This window comes from Phragmites australis, chromosome 6 (genome assembly GCF_958298935.1).
Source record: "Phragmites australis chromosome 6, lpPhrAust1.1, whole genome shotgun sequence".
In the NCBI taxonomy this organism is placed as follows: Eukaryota; Viridiplantae; Streptophyta; class Magnoliopsida; order Poales; family Poaceae; genus Phragmites; species Phragmites australis.
Genome location: NC_084926.1, coordinates 15,732,420 through 15,750,575, shown reverse-complemented (window position 1 = coordinate 15,750,575; position 18,156 = coordinate 15,732,420). Strand labels below are relative to the sequence as shown.

The following is an 18,156-nucleotide window of genomic DNA, read 5'->3' as shown; positions in this document are numbered from 1 at the left end:
TGCAATTGTCAAGTATTGCAACCCTCCAACTATGCTTCTGTATTGAAACTGTGCATCCTCTGATAAGGTAGCTCCACTCTCCTTTAACAACTTTTCACCTGAGGCCATAGGTGTTGATATAGGTCTGCAATTCTCCATGTGTGCTTTCTTGAGTAGATCTTGCGCATATCTTTTCTGAGACAAAAGTATCCCCTTTGAATTTCTTTTCACTTCAATGCCCAAGAAATACTCAAGTGCACCCAAGTCTTTCACTGCAAAATCCTTTATCAATTCTTCTATAGGTCTGTCAGTAGCCCTTAAACTTGAACTAACAATAATGATATCATCCACATAGATTAGGATGTATACAGTGAGACCATCTTTGCAATAGATGAATAGAGAAACATCAGCTTTAGAAGAAGAAAACCCCAATTCTTGAAGCTTACTTGTCAATTTTGAATGCCATGCTTGTGGAGCCTGTTTAAGACCATACAAGGCCTTGTTGAGCTTGCAGATGTAATTTGAAGGGACATGTGGATTTGAATTTCCAGGCGGCTGCTTCATATATACCTCTTCTTGTAGCACTCTATTTAAGAAAGCATTTTGTATATTGATTTGCCTTAAGTTCAAGCCCTTGGTGACAGCAAGAGACAAAATAATCATCACTGTGGTGGGCTTCACAACAGGGCTTTATATATCAAGGTAATCAATTCCAAATATTGTTTGAATCCCTTTGCCACCAATCTGGCTTTAAACCTGTCCATAGAGCCATTTGCCTTTCTTTTCAACTTTAATACCCATCTATTGTCAATCAAGTTTACCCCCTTCTTTGGTGGAACCAATGTCAAAGTCCGATTTCTGAGTAGTGCAAAATACTCTTCATCCATTGCCTTTTTCCATTCTTGTTGCTGCGGTGCTTGAATGTGTGATGATGGTTCAATAAGACTTGTTGGTTTCTGGATAGTAACTATATACCTGACAATTCTATCTTTGAATTCTTTTGGCTTGATAATGTTGTCTTTGAGTCTTGTGGGAATTGGATGGCATGTGTGTTCTTCAGTCGAGATGGGAGCCTAATAGACTTGTTCTGAGTCAGATGCAAATGAGATTGCTTGATCGACATGGTCTGAGGAACCTGCAGAATTAGAGACACTACTAACAAGTTGTTCAGCAACTGGATTAGTAAGTCCATTGTTAGTTGAAAATTCATTTATCGCTGTGCTGCTAGAGGTGGAAATGTGAACTAGTTCTGTTGTCGGATTCTGTTCAGGTGGATTGGCTATCTGTTGGGAAGGTTCAGTGAGCAATTGCTTGAAGTACTGAGCAAAAGGAGTGGCAGAGGGCAAAACAGTGGGTTGATTGGAGGTATGTGGAGATTGTGTAGCTATGTCTGGTTGGTTTGCAAAGGGAAACATACTTTTATCAAAAATGACATCTTGACATATATAAATGCGACCTGTTTGCCGATCCAAACACTAGTACCCTTTATGATTTGCACTATAGACAACAAAAATACATTGTTTGCTCTTGAAATCAAGTTTTCTAGAATTGTAAGGTCTCAAGTTAGGCCAACATGCACAACCAAACACCTTGAGAAATATGTAGTCATGATCACAGCCAACAAGCCAATATAGGGGTGTATCATGATTGGTCACTCGACTAGGTAATCTATTGATAAGATAACATGTTGAGTGAAAAGCCTTATCCCAAAACCGAAGTGGCATTTGGGGTTGTGCCAAAAGGGCTATGCTTGTTTCTACAATATGTCTATGCTTCCTTTCTATTAGGCCATTTTGTTGATGTGTATGTGGGCAGGAAATGTGATTAGCAATCCCTTTATGAGTGAAAAACTTATGCAAATGCTGATATTCATCCCCCCCCCCCCCCCATCAGTTTGAACTACACAAATTTTCTTCCCTATTAACATTTCAGCATGCTTCTAAAATTGATGGAAAATAGATTCAACTTTAGATATGTGTTTAAGAACATAGATCCAAGAGAATCTGCTATAGTCATCAACAAAGCTCATATAATATTTGAATCCATTGATTGAAACACGAGTTAGTCCCCAAACATCACTATGAACTAGTTCTAAAAGATTCAAAGAAACATTAGAGGAAGAAGAAAAAAGGAAGTTGATGGATTTTTGCTTGTTGACAAGCATCACAGACATAATTTTCTTTATTGTGACTATAGCAAGGTTGTTTCTCTCTAAGACCCTATGAGCTATTGAAGGAGCAGGATGTCCTAGCCTTTGATGCCACATTTCTCTGGAATTTCTGACTGAAGAAAGTGCTTGGATGGGGCAGTTATTTGGAAGGTAGTAGAGGCCATCTTCACACTTTCCTTTGAGTAGTGTGTTCTTCGTGGTTTGATCCTTGATAAGAAAATGATTAGGGTGAAATTCAACATATGTATTGTTGTCAATAGCAAGTTTATGGACTGATAGAAGGTGTTTGTTGATTCTAGGCACGTGTAACACATTGTTCAATCTAAGAGTTCTAGGAGCAACAACAATGAAAGAATTTCCAACGTGAGCTATGGACAAATCTACATCATTTGCAACTTGAACATGACCATTGCCATCGTAGCGCTCCTTAGTCGTCAGGCGCTCCAAATCATTGGTGATGTGGTCGATTGCTCTGGTGTCAACAAACCAGTTTGAGTCTACTGAATAGCTATTAATCACTACCGCAACAACCCGATTAGCATCTTCGGCTTAGTAGTTGTGATCAAAGCGATGATCTCCATAAACTCCCTCCTCTTGATCTCCATAAAGCCCTTAGGAATATGAAAGTCACAGAATGCCTAGTGGAACTCCGCCCAGACATCCGGTGATTGGCGGGGTGCATGGATAGAAAGTTGGACCACCACGCTTCCATCACGTCTTGGAGTTGATGGCCAGCGAAGAGCGCCTTCTCATGGTCCTCGCACCAAAGGAGTGCAAGCTTCTGCTCGATGGTACGAAGCCAATGATCAGCATCGAGGGGGTCCTCAGCATGCGTGAAGGTAGGCGGTTGGGTCCGTAGAAAATCCGAGAAGTCATCTCAACGCCTGGCCCCACTTCCTCCATGAGGGGTTGTGTTGCACACGAGTGCCTTGAGGAGAGCCGTTTGCGCTTGACGGTTTTGCTCTATTTGCAAGAACATCCTCCATACTCGATGGTAGAGGCGGTGGAGGGTTGTTCTCATTGGAACCCTCTGGAAGGTCTCAGAGATTTTGGCGGGTTCTCATCCTGTTGTGACGAAGAGGGAAAAGTCAAATTCTGACTTAGTATAATAGCATTAGCCGAATATCATTTACTTGGACACATAACACCGTGTATTTGGAAAATGCATGCATATGAGCTATAGAAAATGAAGGGGTGCTCGATTTTTATCTACATATTTCTTTCTCGAACACGTCTCCTCGCAACAAACATCAAGATCACGGGCATTCATACATGTAGTAGTTTTCAACCATCAGCCTTCCGCTACCTTTTATCCTGCGCAAACGGTGCTTATGTATCTAGCCGCACAAGAGACATTTGCATACGTTGTTACCAACATATTCACTTTTTGTACCGTCGCCTTACAGGACACCTCATGTAATCGCCACATGGGTAGACGATCATATCTACCATAGTATGGTGGATGTTCATACATTATTGCTAACATATTCACTTTTTGTACTATTGCCATACAGAACACACCAGACTTCATTAAACTAGGCTCTGATACTAGTTGTGGGAGAACCGTCCAAATAATATTCTAGTTAATCACCAAGTCGATCATCTACACAATCATGACTTCAACGATTAACCAGAATATCACCTTGTTAGTCCCGACACGTGTTTTGTGTCTAAGATCATAACACATATCTTTCCAACATAAGCACTCCCAACCAAACTTAATAAAAAACGAGTAATTAAATTATATTATAAGTTCTTAAGCATTTACAAGTTTAACAACTTACATCAAAAGAGATCTATGAGGATACTAAAACTGATTAACTCCTAGCCAATAGGGAAAACTACGTAGCGGAAACAAAAGCTAAAGATAGCAAAAGATGGCTGAAGCCATATGCACTTAGGCTTCACCCCAAAAGCATGACCTCAGAGTAGTTGTCTGCTCATTCCCGCTGCTAACATCGGTAAGCGTGAAGTAGCCAAACACCGTATCTTCCTCACTTGCAAAACCTGTAGAGCAGCTGAGTACGAAGGTACTCGCAAGACTTAATCCATATATGGTACATATAAATAGCCCAACTCTAAGGAATATGTATTGGGCCATTAGCAAGAAAACATGCCACAAGGTTGATTAAAACATATACACCCACAAACTAGACACATATGTGTGAGCATCTAGACTTAACCAACGTACCCTTCCCAAACCTATAACTATCAACCTGCACATTAATGTAAATGGAATAATAGTAATACATCAATAGCCAGTCATCAACATTTTCCAACATACTATCCATACCACCATTCCACATTCGTAACTCTACAACCGATGCAAATGTACAAAAGCGTGCTCATGACCGAGAGCGCAATAATTCGAATTATTTTTACACGCTGCAGGGGGTACAATTTTACCCGCAAGACTCGAGGACCATACGGCTTATATGACCACATAGGTCTATACAAGAGGTACTCATGTCAACATTTCCCAATAAGCTCTAACCACTTGGATCGTGCATCGCTCAGTGCGGAGCCCACTTTGGTTAACTCCCGGAGCAACCACAAGTGTCTCTATAAGCCCGCCCACTCACATCGTCGATGTTCATGTCCAATTGATCACAGCTACAGGGGTATTCGACTTACCTTACCATTAGATCAGCATGTGGTGAGTACAGTAAGTACTAAAGCCAATTGCACCGACGGATGGTGCTTAATAGATGCAAAACAGTCTATGGTGCCTGGGCGCCTCTCCCAAACTACCACAAGGAATTCCTCCGGGATAGAAAACACCCTTAACACCGCTCACATCTCATTCAACCATCGCCATCATAATCAATATTCGTGAACAATAAGTAAGCCCTAAGCTTACGAACAATAGTTACACCATCGCTCGACTTCTATTGAGGATCTATGCATCGCTAAGTATTTCAAATAGCTTCTTCTACTCCAGCAGAGAGTCCTGCAACCTCTACATACACTTCAACTACTCTCGAGCCTGCACCAGCTATGTTTGAGGGGTAGATTCTCTCACGGACTGAGGCTCCTCAACACATTCAACGGTGACACCCTCCATACACGATGATCGAAGATCTTGATGAGAGGGTAATAAGATCAAAGTCCGCATCTCATGCTTAAGAACAATTGAATGGGAGAATCGTTAAAAAAAAAGATGAACAGGAGAAGAAATTCGAATCTAATTCATGCATGGATGAAACAAACTAAGGGTCCGTTTGGTTCAAGGGATGAGGTGGGATGGGATGGGACGATCCCTGTTTTTGTGGTGTTTAGTTCAGGGGCAACAGGGATGGGATGATCCCTTCTAAAGAATATTCTCTCAATATGCTAGATTAAGATATCCCTCAAAATTGGTGGGATGAAGCCATCCATCTTTGCTAATCATGCACATTAGTAAAATGATTAATGATATTAGTATGCTTGTATTACTTATTAGTACATATTACTATGAGATTAGAATTTGTAAGGGTTAATGTACTAATTATTGCTAATTAATGAGCTAATTAGAGTATGATTATGGTTAATTAGTATATTTTATTGTTAATTAGTAAGGACTATGGCAAGAGTAACATTAATATATGTTGGTGCATATTGATTAGTGTATTATTAATAATTATTATTTAAAATTAAAAAATATAATTAGTTGATGATTCTCATCCCCATCCGTCCTCGTCCCTCCAACCAAACAAAAAAGAGACTCAGCCCATCCAACCAACCAAACAAAAAAGAGGATCATCACATCCCTAAAAACAGGGACGGCCCTATCCCATCCCACTTTGTCTCCCAACCAAACGGATCCTTAGGCTTCTCACTAGTCAGAAATCCAAATAAATAGTCTATTTTTTAGTTTCTAGCTGTTATTTCTAAGAAATAAAAACAATCTTTCTTACTATAGTAGTCACCGAAGACAGAAGTAGTTTTTGCTGACTTCTAACAGCAACAATCTTCTAGAACAACAACAGCTTGTAGAAGTTCAAATAAATAAGGTCTAAAACCGGAACCATATCAGAATCAGAACCAACCCAACCAATAGCCAAAATCTTTGTCTTGCTTCTTCGTTTTAAAAAAACTGTGTCCTGCTTCTTGTGATGAAAAATAAAACTCGACATTTCGCTAAGCTGAAAACGCCCCATGTTGAAAAAAAAAATCAAGGTAAAAAGACGTTGTTAAGAATGGGAGAACCCCTTTCGGATCAGTACCTGAAACTGGCGCCTTAGACCAACTCGGCCATCTTGACTTCTTCGTTGTTACGTGTACATAGTTTTAAAAAAAGACATAATATACAGCGGTCTGGCTAACATGTATGCAATTGTTTTATTCAGGGCTTGTTTGGGTGTTAGGGCATAATCCCCTATGGATATAAAGGCCGGGCGGAATTTTTTTTGACAGATCGCACCTCTATAGAAATTACCTGTGTGTCTTTGGAAAAAGAGGTGAAAAACCCTACTATTCAGAAAGTAAAGAAACAAATGCAGAAAACATAAATAAGTTAGACACTTCACTTTAGCATACGATGGGCATGGCTAGATTGGCCGGGAAAGTCGAGATTCCGGTTGTCTTACGTAAGGAGGCCACTTCAGATTGAAGATTGCACATGGAGACGAAGATCATGCTTAGAACCAGCAGAGAAGAGCTCGATTTGGGTGATGAGGGATGTCGATTTGGACAAGGAGCATTTGCCGGTGGAGACCGCCGGAGAGAGCAGGACGGTTGCCGGCGGTGGTCTCCATGACCTCCGCATCAGTAACCGCGGGGAATGGTGTATATCTGTTGAAACTGATTATATGCGTTCTGTCATCGTAATATAACTGAAAAAGAATCATTTTAAGTTCCATGGAAAATAAATTCTGCCTGCATTTCCTTTTTTACCAGTCATTTTCTCGCCTCCAGCTTGTTCAGCCAAATATCACCTAATGAGCTGTTCCCTTGACTCATCGACATCGCGGCATTACTTCGATCACTTTTCAACATCATCAAGATGAATAAATGTTGTCACCGTGTATAATCAGACAACACTTAAATCACGAGAAAGTCGCAACAGAGCTCCATTGAGACGGAAACCTAGAGCTACGAGAGGAGATATCTGCAGTTGCGTACTTCAGGTTCATGTGCTCATTCAAGTATATATTATAGCTGTCAGGCACGGGCCTTGAGCCATAGACCAAGATATGAGGTTATTCAGCACTGACTCTAGGTATTATAGGTGCTAGATGGTTTGGTTTTTGCTGATTGAAACCAGACCAGTCTCAATGACTTTCCCACTATTTCTGCAGCATATTTTCCCTTTTTATTTTATTTTCTTCTGAGAGAATAATAGAGAGTATCTTACTGAACAATATTACCAACTTGCTTAATGGATTTTTATCTCACAAAGAAGACTGGGCTGCTTGCAATGCCAAGTTGCTATGGCCCATGGGCCATGAAAGCAAGTGAAGCCCGTTGTAGACCGACCCGAGTCTAAGCCCAAATGTGGGAGGGCAAGCCAACATCCACGGGCTGATGGACGTAAACGTCCATCATCAAGCTGTGCATAGCTCTTGCAAGACAATCTTACCTATCAAAAAAGAATCTTTCAAGGCGATCACACCGGTACAATACAGCACATATGTATGCTCACAGCCTCACATTATTATCTAGTTTCGTTTGTATCAGTAAAATATACACGACAGCCAACAGAGTATACCTCATTTTACAACACAAACAGAAGCAGGAATCATCCCTGACCAATTACACGTTAAATAGTTGAGTTTCATCCAATCCAGTTGGTCTGGTCCATGACGAGCAGGCAGACCGCTATGGTAGGGAGTTGTCGAGTCACGCATATCTCATGCCGATTTCTTCGATTTCTTGTCCTCCCATTCCTTCCGGGCCTCCTCGATCAACTTGCTCACTTTGGCGTGGAAGCCAGGGTACGGTTCGTATCCGGCAAATGTGTGAAGAAACTGAAGCAAACAAGAAGATTGTCATGAAATAATCGTGTTATCCATTCAGGGAGGCAATAGGGCAGCCCAAAAACAACAGCGATGCAAAAGTTTACCTCTAGCATAACAAAGAATGGGGCCATCAAGAAAGCCTGGACAAGATTGTCAAGGAGAGCAGGCGCTCGCTTCTGTAATGAAGGTAACAGACACGTAATCCATGGGTGGGATTACTAACAACTAGTGCCAAAGCAAATAGCATGATAGAGACTTGCCTCAAAAACTCCGTGGCCAATGAATTGCATAGTCCAACAGAACAACTGAGCCACCAATACCACCTTCAGTTAAAAAAAATACATGAGTTAATGATTGAACCATAGACCAAAATAAAGGGCATCGTGCAATTGCTTCAGTTCACACTATGACAATATGAAATACAGAAAAGAACAGTTTGGTACTATTAATTTTATATGCCAGCTCCAGGCATCTAGCACCAACGCAAACCATGCAAGCATTTTATTTTATTTTTTATTTTAAGGTAGGGGAATATCGAACCCTGACTAGCCAGGAAACTCACTAAAATCAGTTTTTTAAGGAGATACCCACAAACCGGTGTGCCCCGGGTTCGAACCCGAGTGACCGTCCCCTCTACTGGAAGCACTAACTAACTGAGCTCCTACTCAGTTCGCTAAGCATTTCATATTCAAAGTACAACATTATATGATTGTCACACCTGTGTTTTCTCTAAAAAAATCTTGAAATTTCTATCTCTCTCTCCCCCTCTCTCTGTCTCATCCCTGTGACTCGACGCCGCTCGCTGCCGCGTGCACAAAGGCTCTGCTCCACGCTGCACTGCCCATCCCGTCACAGGCCATCCTCGTGCCTCACATCGCCTCGCGCCCAGCGTCGCTCCCTCGAGCCCCGCACCTCGCCTCGCGCCTCGCGCTGCCACCGTGCCCATGACGTCGCGTCGTTGCCCCCCTATATAATGAGGGGTACCCCTTCATCCTCCTCCACACCACACAGCGCCACCTCCCACACCTCCACCTCTCCCTCTCTTCCTCTCCGAGTGTTGCTGTCGCCGCCGCCGAGGCAGGCGCATTCGAGGAAAACCCAGAGGATCCGGAGTTCGAAGAAGGAGCAGACGAGGACTTCAACGAAGGCAAGTCCTACTCTATTGATCATGTTGATCCTATATTTTCAAGCTCAACCCGTAGAGTCATTGTTTCAAATTATAAGGATATGCATGCTTAAGTTAATAACTGTAATTTTAAAAATATGCTAATGTAGTTATGACCTAGCTTGTTTATATCATGCCTTGATATTGTCACCTTTATTCTGTTGAAACCCTAGAAGATCTCTAACATTAACTATAATGATTGTTTGGATGAATGCTTGTTTACTAACATGCTTAGGATTCATTTGCTCAAATGAAAGAACCAGAATAATTACATATGTTAATCATGCCTTTTCAAACAGTGTGAAATGTTGTGTGTTTGGTGTGTGTAAGATATGTTCATGGAAACTCTAGTGTGTTTTTGACGGGGGTGAGTAAGGTACCCCACAAAGGTGAAAATTACCTTAAAGCAAGGTTCGTCTTTGTGGTGTTCTTGCTGGGAGACACTTGTCTCGGTCGTATAAAGACCAGTTCGTTGTGACATCCTACCTAGTATTCAACCGTACAACCACATAACCTAAATGAGCAGGACTTGACCCAACCACTTCAACTTAGTTTGGTACTCACTCGGAGGCCGGTAGTGGCGACGAGGACTAGGAGAAGAGTTGGGTAGTACATAACCGAAGGTCCGGCTAGTGATGTTATTAAGGCTATGTTAGAGCCTTGGGATTGCCAAGTGATCCTTCCCGTGAATATTCTAATGCTCTTGGTATCTTAGTGCCCCGTGGGTAGGTATTGTGGCTATATTGTGTTATGTCTCATTATGACAGTTCCACCAATTGCTAAGATTAAAATCTGTGCATATTATGTGGGTAACGAGGACATGCTATGGTTCGGTCACAATGATTAGCTTTTCAGCGTGTGTATCTCCTCGACATGTGAGTGGGCAGTGTGCCCGTGTTTTCAAAAAGTGTTGACTATGTGCCTGGAATATTCCAAACTGTGTGTCCACCAGCAAAAGAAGTGTGAGAACTAGCGGGATGGAAGTATCTCCCCTAGGAACAACAACCCCATAAACTCAACTTATGTGTTCCCTCAAAAAATATTTTAAGATAATCTTTACAAATTGAACCTTGCATCGAAAACTAGCTTTCTGCAAAACCTAAAGACTCTACAGCCTCATCATTTATCTACCTTTATACATCTAATGTCTTTCCTTAAGGTATGACTTGTTGAGTACCTTATGTACACACTCTTGCTATATGTGGATTCAGATGATCCAGAGACCGACTTCGTCAAAAGTGAAGATGAAGAATAGAAAAGTTTTGTTTCGTCCACACTCAAGTTATTTGTAGGGTATGACTCGCTTTTGCGTTATTTCCGTTGTGCTGTGAGGCTTTATTTAATTATGCCTACTGGTCCTTATTATAATAAATTCTGTATTATACCTAATATCATACTTTAATCGATGTATGCTTGTGATGTCTGCTTCTGTCAGATATATGTGCGTATCAGCTACTGATCCAAGGATTGGTATGAGTTGCATAAGACCCAAAGGAAGGGTCCGATGATGATTCTGAAATTTTGATGTTAAGAAAGAAGATCTGTGTGTAAGGCAAGCACCTGTGTAGTCTAGCTTCTGAAATGTACAAGTTACAGTGACTTAGGCCCACTGATATTGGTTAGAAAGAACTATCAACTTAAGTGCAGTAGACTCCATAATTAGTTATACAAACATCATATAGCATAGATGACTAAAATGCCTTCATGCTGACATAGGTAAGTAACTGAATGCAGGCAATTTGTTTGTCAGAATCATGAGCAGTGATCACTTTTGGTGCAGCAATTGGCAATGGATGACTGGATGTAGCAAACATGCAATCTGCCTTTTTGCAGTTACAGGCAGCTCAATAGAAGGAATTGACATCAATAATGAACACGATCTGAGAACAAGTTTATGACAAGTATTTTTTTCTATAGATTGTCTCCTCTCAGAACTAGTATATATAAAAACCGTATAGCATAGATATGCTAAAATGCCTTCTTGTTGACGCAGGTAAGTAACTAAATGCAGGCAATTAGTTTGTCAGAATCATGATTAGTGATCACTATTAATGCATGAACTGGCAGTGGATGAAGAAAACATGCAATCTGCCTTCTTGAAATCACAGGCAGCTCAATAGAAGGAATTTGTGCATCAATAAAAAAGAAAGATCTGAGCAAGTACTGTTAGAAGTCTGCCAACTTGGCACTGTATGACAGGCTGCATCTTGTTGTTTATACGACAAATAATTTTCTATAGATGGCATCATATCATAACCAAATATTTTTTGTGCTACATAATTTGAAAGTATAACCCCTTTTCTGCTAGAGATATGATCATTGAAGTGCCAAACAACCAACAGTCTCATATGTTGCCAGGAGTTTCATGAAGGACAATGATGACTTATTAATATTTTATCAAATTTGTATATTGTGGCCTATTTCTAAGTGAATACATTATAGGTATAAACATTTGCACATCAGGAAAAGAGTCTCAAGCTAGTAACTTGATGTTACCATTGGGAGATGACCAGAACCCTTTTCTCTCACGGAAAGCAGGTTTCAGCTACTCCATATCCTTCTTCTAGCACTAATCAACTAGGATGCAATTAAATCTAGTTAGCATGCAGCAAATAACCTCCAAGGCTCCAATACCCTCATCCTTCTCCAGTAATGAAAAGTGGTGCACACATCCTGATCAACTTAATTACGTGTGTATTAATTCTGCTCACAGCCCACCATCAAGAAACAAACTAGCGAAGAACAATATTAATCATGATATCGCACACCGTCAATTAACACACTAAATTGGACCATGACTTCACCCGCAACAAAAACTATATGCTCCATAAGAATATTAAGTAAAATTAAACAATAAAAGATAGGGGAAATGCTTCCCTGCTATCCTATAGATAAAATCAAACTAAAATACAATAGCACTAGTTTCCAATGACATCATCTTGTAAACAATACAATAGCAAATTATCAGCATGTTAACTGAATGGAATTACCATAAATCAAAGCTTCACATGTCAATCCCTCGCAAACAACTGAACTGTATAAATTGCAATATATAAATCATTAAAACAGCTAGCGATGGCCAGCATCATTCGATTATCCTTGTTGCACCTATAGAAGCATCATACTATCATCCCAAAATTCCAAATTGCACTTACAGTGCCACTAAAAGTACAAGAACTACCTAAGCACCAGTCAGAACTCACTACTCATGACAACGATCTTAAATTTTGTAATCTTCCAATAATCAAATCGACAAACAATTTTCCCCATTGGATACCAAATCAGTGCAGCCGATTATACCAGCAAGCTACAAATACACCTCAATCCAAGCACGGAACAAATGATAGAAATTATTAAGACACACTCAATTATGCGATCGAGGCAAAAGGGCCCCCTTTTTTTTTCTTTACCTTCCATCCCAGGGAGAAGCCGAGGCGGGCGGCGAGTGCGCCGCTGGCGGCCCAGCAGAGGAAGCAGAGGAGCGCGGCGAGGGCACCAGCGCGGCGATCGAGGAGGAAGTAGTAGGCGCCGTAGACCGCGGCGCCGATGCCGGCGGCGTGCGCGAACGGGGCGGTGAGGTGGAGGAGCAGGAGGGTGGTGAGGAAGATGGGCCATACGAATAGCTCGTGGATGCCCACGTTGACTGGGTTGCTGTGGTAGGCGCCGTAGAACGCGTAGTGCCCCTCCAGATCCAGGAGGCCGCCGCCGCCGCGAGGCTTCGCCATGGCTCGGTTGCTTAATTGCCTCGGCACTAGAGTCCACGCCAGATGGGAGTGCCTGTGCCTGGCAATAGGTCGCTTTTAAAGCTGCACGAGCCCAACCCAGTACACACCCGGGTAATAGATTAAATCCTGATTAACAAATAACCGCAACTAATCCATTTGGTTGGGTTAATTGGTGGGAGGGAATCTGAGTTTAGAAGCGAGACTTAAAAATCTCCTGTTTGTTTTATGCGAGGGAATTTTTGTCCGATGATGAATGTGAGTTTGGGGATGAACTTCCATCGATCTCTCCAGGAAATGGATGGTAATTGGGTAGGAGTTACGTGCTGAGTGCAGTATAATTATATCTTCACTGTTAATCGTAACTCATGTTTTAATTCTTCACTCCTAAACTCACTTACAAAAAAGAGGAAAAGTATTTTCTATTAAACTCACTCCTAAACTCTGCAGGAAAGAGGAAGACTCCGCTATTTAGTGTTTTTAGATTATAACCACACCTAGTGGTGGTTATCACCATTCAAAAACAAGCCGGGACCATATTGGAACACTTCTCTATCACATACTCTCACCGTGACGGCCAGCATGATAGAACGATGTGGCTTGCTTTATTTTTTAAAATCCCAGTACAATACGTAAATATGCGTACATACTCATACCACCATATAAATACAATCACACAGTCATCTACTACTGAAAGAAAATTTTCTTAGTGAGACGCACATGGAACAAACTTAAGATTTGATCTCTAATGGGTAGGAGTAAAACCATATCCACTAACCATTAAAGTCGAAGCTTGGTTCCCGACGTGACTTGCTTTATTGTTAGATAATTTATGGTGTAACTCCGTCCATGCATCCTAAAATTTAATGCCGCTCTACCATTACTTATCGGGGAGTTTGTTTATAATGAGTTACAAGAGGGAAAAATTTGAGTGACATATAGAGGGTTCTCTTTTTCCTCTTTTTTCTTAATCATAAATCGCCTTCGTTTCCTAGATAAACAACCCATAAATCTATATACAAAATGTGTCATGAAAGATGACCTAGACTTTAAAAAAACAAATGGAGCGATATATGAATAACAAATCTGATTCATTCAAGATACCTTTTCAAATTCTTCTAATTTTCATAGCTCGGTTATTTCTGCAGGAAGAGGCGAAAAACTCTTGGACCAGGTGGTTAGGAGAATTTTTGTATTTGCAACTCAACGCTTCCGACCAGTCATAAGTTTCTGCAGACTATAAAATACATTTGGTATGCTGTGATGTGTGGGTTTGGGCTTCCACAATGCCCACAGACCGCTGATGATAGTTGTGACAGTTAGTTGAGCCCATAGTTTGTTCAACTATAAAATGCTCGTAGAAAAAACACACAAAAGACTTTGTTGTCCCGGTTTTCCTTTTTTCTTTCAAGATAATTGTCCCGGTTTTCCTTTCCTTGCAGTTAATCCACATACTATATGTATAGTACGAATTATTCAGTCAACTTTGGCGTATTGTAGTTAGTCAAACTTTGGCGATAGGAGGAGACATGTGTCGAGAGATTGTTCAGTCAACTTTGGCGTGTTTTTTTGGGCGTACACATTGATGTGATTTTACGTGGATGAAAATGCTAAATTTTTGACTTTCTCTCACGTTGTTCATCATGCCCGAACAAATGACTCGACGCGAGTTTGAATTCAGTTCAACCACAGTTGGGCTTAGCCGCTTAGGCTGTTGGGTCATCATTCTTCATGCATTATGCTGCTGGGTTTACTATTCTGTTTTGTTTGGCGGCCTGCCAAGCCCATAAATCAGCGGCGTTGCCGATGGCGGCTCCCCCAGTTGTGGCGCCGTGAGGCTCCCCGGGCGGCGCTGCAGAGCGGCCGGGCGCTGGCGGCGGTAGAGGCTCTTCGTGCACCGGCGGTGTCCGCAGGCGGCGTTGGAGTCGTGAGCGGGCTTCATGCGGAGCGGCGTGGACACCCCGAGCGGAGCCACAGGGGCCGCGCGCACGTGGTGTTCGTAGGCGCCGTCGACGTACGATGCGTCCATCGGTGCTGGTCGGGCGAAGGCGGCACTCAGTTCGGCTGCAGGCTAGTCACTCTGCTCCACTGGCGTATTGGGGGGGCGGGGGGGGGGGGGCGCTTCAGGCCGGGCGTTGCCGCGTTAGCGCGTAGCCGAGACGCCGACCATCACCGGAGCACGGCGCTCAAGGGCCGACGAGGTGTAAGTGCTCATCAATATTGGCACAACGGGTGCCGCTGAAGTGTATCTTGTGATAGTGCTCGTTTTCATCCGTGCAAACAAGTGAGACATAGTCACATTATCACTTAGTCAAAGCTACGTGTTGAAGATCATGCTACGTCTAAAACATTAAGTATTTTTATGAGGAATTAGTTTTTTCCCACGCCGATTGCAAGTCTCACAAACACCGATCGGGATCATATGCAGTTGCAACTAGCAATTACAGAGGACTACAATAAAATGCATTAGGACCCTTTCTCAACCGTCAGATTAAAATACTACTGCAAATCACTGTTCACCTACACATTTTACTGTTTCAGCTGCTACAGTAAAATGCATTGCCTTCTCCGCTGCGGAGGATCGGGGTCCCACAAACATAGAAAAGAGCACAAGAACCGGTAGATGTAGGGTGGAAGGAGCCCTCTAAGCTCTAATCTTTAATAGAGTTTCCTAACAACATTATTCTCTACTTCTCTTTATTCCCTATTTAGGAATTTAAGTTTTATATTTTTTGGTTTATTGGATCCACCTAAATCTCACTCAATTAAATTAAAGATTTATTTTCACCAAATTAATTTAAAAATAAATTAAATAGTGACTTAAAACTACCCATATATATTCACTTACATCCTTGTCTCCAGTAGAATATTCACAAAAACCAACATAGTGCACGCCTTACCTTACAACACAAATAACTTCGTATACCCTCTTTGGCTACTTACACGTTAAATACTTGTAGTAATTTCATCCAATCCCCAGTTGGTCCACGATGAGCGGACCGATCGACCTCTCTCTCTCTCTACTCCCTCCGATCATTTTTAGATGATGTTTTCGATAGGACTGCAAATACTAAGGTGGGGGCGATATTACTCTTTTGCTCTTGTTCTTCCACTCAATTCAGGCAGTCCTATCCACTCACGCACCGCCACGCGCTGCCGCCGCCGCGGTCTACGGCCACGATCCCTCGAATCATGCCTTCGCATGCCTCGGGCTTCGATTTTGAGTACTTTGAGCTGATGCCACGGTGGCGCGATGAGCCAGTGTTGCGGCCGGCCGGAAGGGGAGGTGCATCAACCGTGCGTGCAGGCAATGGCGGCAGCGGGAGCAAGGAGGAGCGCGGTGGCCAGCAGGGCCACGGCTCGCCGAGGGGCGTGTCTGTGAGCACACCACTGGAAGTGATGCGGTGGGGCTGAAGGGTTCGTCGGGGGCAAAAGTGGAAGAAAACCGTTCGGACATGGGAAACGTTAAGGGTTTTTTTGAACTTTCTCAATCTCTCCAGGACGTCGAGTAATATCGGCCGGAGGGAGTATATATTTTTCAAACGTGCAAAAGCTTTGCGAGTCGATTCATTGTGATTTGAGAGAATTGCAAAGATGCACAAGTTTTTACACAACGCAATCAGCCAAGTGGTTGATGGGAAAAGACAAAAAGGCCGGTAAGCAGTTAGGAAGCTACATTACATGAGCATAATCAACCACTACAGCAGCACCTTGTGTCGACCTATATGCATGATCCGGAGTCGTACGATGACACCGATCTCATGTCATTTTCTTCGCTTTCTTGTCCTCCCATTCCTTCCTGGCCTCCTGGGTCAAGTTGCTCGCCGTGGCGTCAAAGCCAGGATTGGGTTCGTCTCCGGCGAACGTTTGAAAAACCTGAAGCAAGCAAGAAGATCGTCATGAGGTGATCTTATATATGGTCGTCCATGGCGGGGAGGCAGCCCGAAAAACACACGGTGATGCTAGCTGAGGTTTACCTCTAGCAGCGCAAAGAATGGGACCATGAGGAAAGCCTGGACAAGGTTGTCAACGGCAGGAGGGACTCGCTTCTACAAGAACGAAGATAAGAGTTACACAATGAACGCCAGAGCCCACACATTCTGATCAACTGAATTAACGAATGCAGTATTAATTCTGCTCGTGGCCTACCACCATGCCCTTTTTTTACCTTACGTCCGGGGGAGAAGCCGAGTCGGGCGGCCAGTGCGCCGCCACCGGCCCAACAGAGGAAGCAAATGAGGGCGGCAAGCGCGCCGGCGCGGCGGTCGAGTAGGAGGTAGTAGGCACCGCAGAGCGCTGCACAGACGGCGGCGGCGTGCGGGAACGGGGCGGCGAGGTGGAGGAGCAGGGTGGCGGCGAGGAAGATGGGCCAAACGACGATCGCGCGGATGGCACTGTGGTAGGTGCCGTAGAACATGTCGTCCCTCTCCAGGTCGAGGAGGCGGCTGCGAGGCCTCGCCATGGCTCGGGTGCTTTGCTTGCCCCGGGGTCGCTGGTTTCTTTCCTTCGGGGGCGATGAACACTCGCAAATGTGGGTTTAGGATTTAATGGTGCTCGTGATCTCGACAAGATGCACGAGCCCAACCTAGTCAAAGCACGAGCTCAACCTAGTCGAAGCACGAGCCCAGACTAGCAGACCATACGGTCAACAGGCATAATCCAAGTCGAAGCACGAGCCTAACCATGAAAACCATGCGGAGGACAAACTTCGTCTTGGTCGACACACAACGGCAATATAGATGGACGCAGTTTTCTTCCGTGAAGGGCACATGTCCTCACACTCAGGTTTTTTTTTTTTTTTTTTTGCCTGCCTATACCTCCCCGAGTGATTTAAAAGAAAATCTCACCTTCATTTCTAACCATTATATCTAAGATCTATGATTTAAATTTATATCGAATAATAGCGGTAACAAAAATTAGGATGAGAAGAGAGAGACTGAATTACCTAAATTTTGTAAAAGGCTCCAACACAAATCCTGGCATAGATCCAATAAATAAAAATTTAAGTGAGACCACCCTTAATTCAGGTGAGAGTGAGGTGTTTCTCATCTAAATTTTTTCGTTGCACCATTATTATTTAAAAATTACATAAAAATATGACTGTAATTTCCGTATAAAGTAGTTGTAACTTTAATATAAGCTAATTGTAATTGATATATAATTTGTATATGTGAGTAGTAT

At 42.7% G+C, this 18,156-nt stretch overlaps 2 protein-coding genes across 2 annotated transcripts; both read right to left on the bottom strand.

Annotated features, from left to right (window-relative positions):
- Positions 1–7,775: 7,775 nt before the first annotated feature.
- On the bottom strand, positions 7,776–13,040 carry LOC133921899 (2-hydroxy-palmitic acid dioxygenase MPO1-like). Its single transcript, XM_062366986.1, has 4 exons — positions 12,664–13,040; positions 8,349–8,411; positions 8,193–8,264; positions 7,776–8,097 (listed from the first exon to the last, which is right to left on the bottom strand). The coding sequence occupies exons 1-4, from the start codon at positions 12,976–12,978 to the stop codon at positions 7,981–7,983; spliced, it is 567 nt and encodes a 188-aa protein (XP_062222970.1). The 5' UTR covers positions 12,979–13,040; the 3' UTR covers positions 7,776–7,980.
- Positions 13,041–16,541: 3,501 nt separating this feature from the next.
- On the bottom strand, positions 16,542–17,496 carry LOC133921898 (uncharacterized). Its single transcript, XM_062366985.1, has 3 exons — positions 17,144–17,496; positions 16,953–17,024; positions 16,542–16,851 (listed from the first exon to the last, which is right to left on the bottom strand). The coding sequence occupies exons 1-3, from the start codon at positions 17,435–17,437 to the stop codon at positions 16,735–16,737; spliced, it is 483 nt and encodes a 160-aa protein (XP_062222969.1). The 5' UTR covers positions 17,438–17,496; the 3' UTR covers positions 16,542–16,734.
- Between the last annotated feature and the right edge of the window lie 660 nt (positions 17,497–18,156).

What these genes read in the sequence shown, in the direction of transcription:
- LOC133921899 (XM_062366986.1), bottom strand. Translation starts at nt 12,978, where the DNA reads ATGGCGAAGCCTCGCGGCGGCGGCGGCCTCCTGGATCTGGAGGGGCAC. An exon ending in GCTTCTCCCTGGGATGGAAG is followed by an intron (nt 8,412 to 12,663) that starts GTAAAGAAAAAA and finishes TTTTAACTGAAG; the next exon opens with GTGGTATTGGTGGCTCAGTT. An exon ending in TTGGCCACGGAGTTTTTGAG is followed by an intron (nt 8,265 to 8,348) that starts GCAAGTCTCTAT and finishes CCTTCATTACAG; the next exon opens with AAGCGAGCGCCTGCTCTCCT.
- LOC133921898 (XM_062366985.1), bottom strand. Translation starts at nt 17,437, where the DNA reads ATGGCGAGGCCTCGCAGCCGCCTCCTCGACCTGGAGAGGGACGACATG. An exon ending in GCTTCTCCCCCGGACGTAAG is followed by an intron (nt 17,025 to 17,143) that starts GTAAAAAAAGGG and finishes TCGTTCTTGTAG; the next exon opens with AAGCGAGTCCCTCCTGCCGT. An exon ending in CATTCTTTGCGCTGCTAGAG is followed by an intron (nt 16,852 to 16,952) that starts GTAAACCTCAGC and finishes TGCTTGCTTCAG; the next exon opens with GTTTTTCAAACGTTCGCCGG.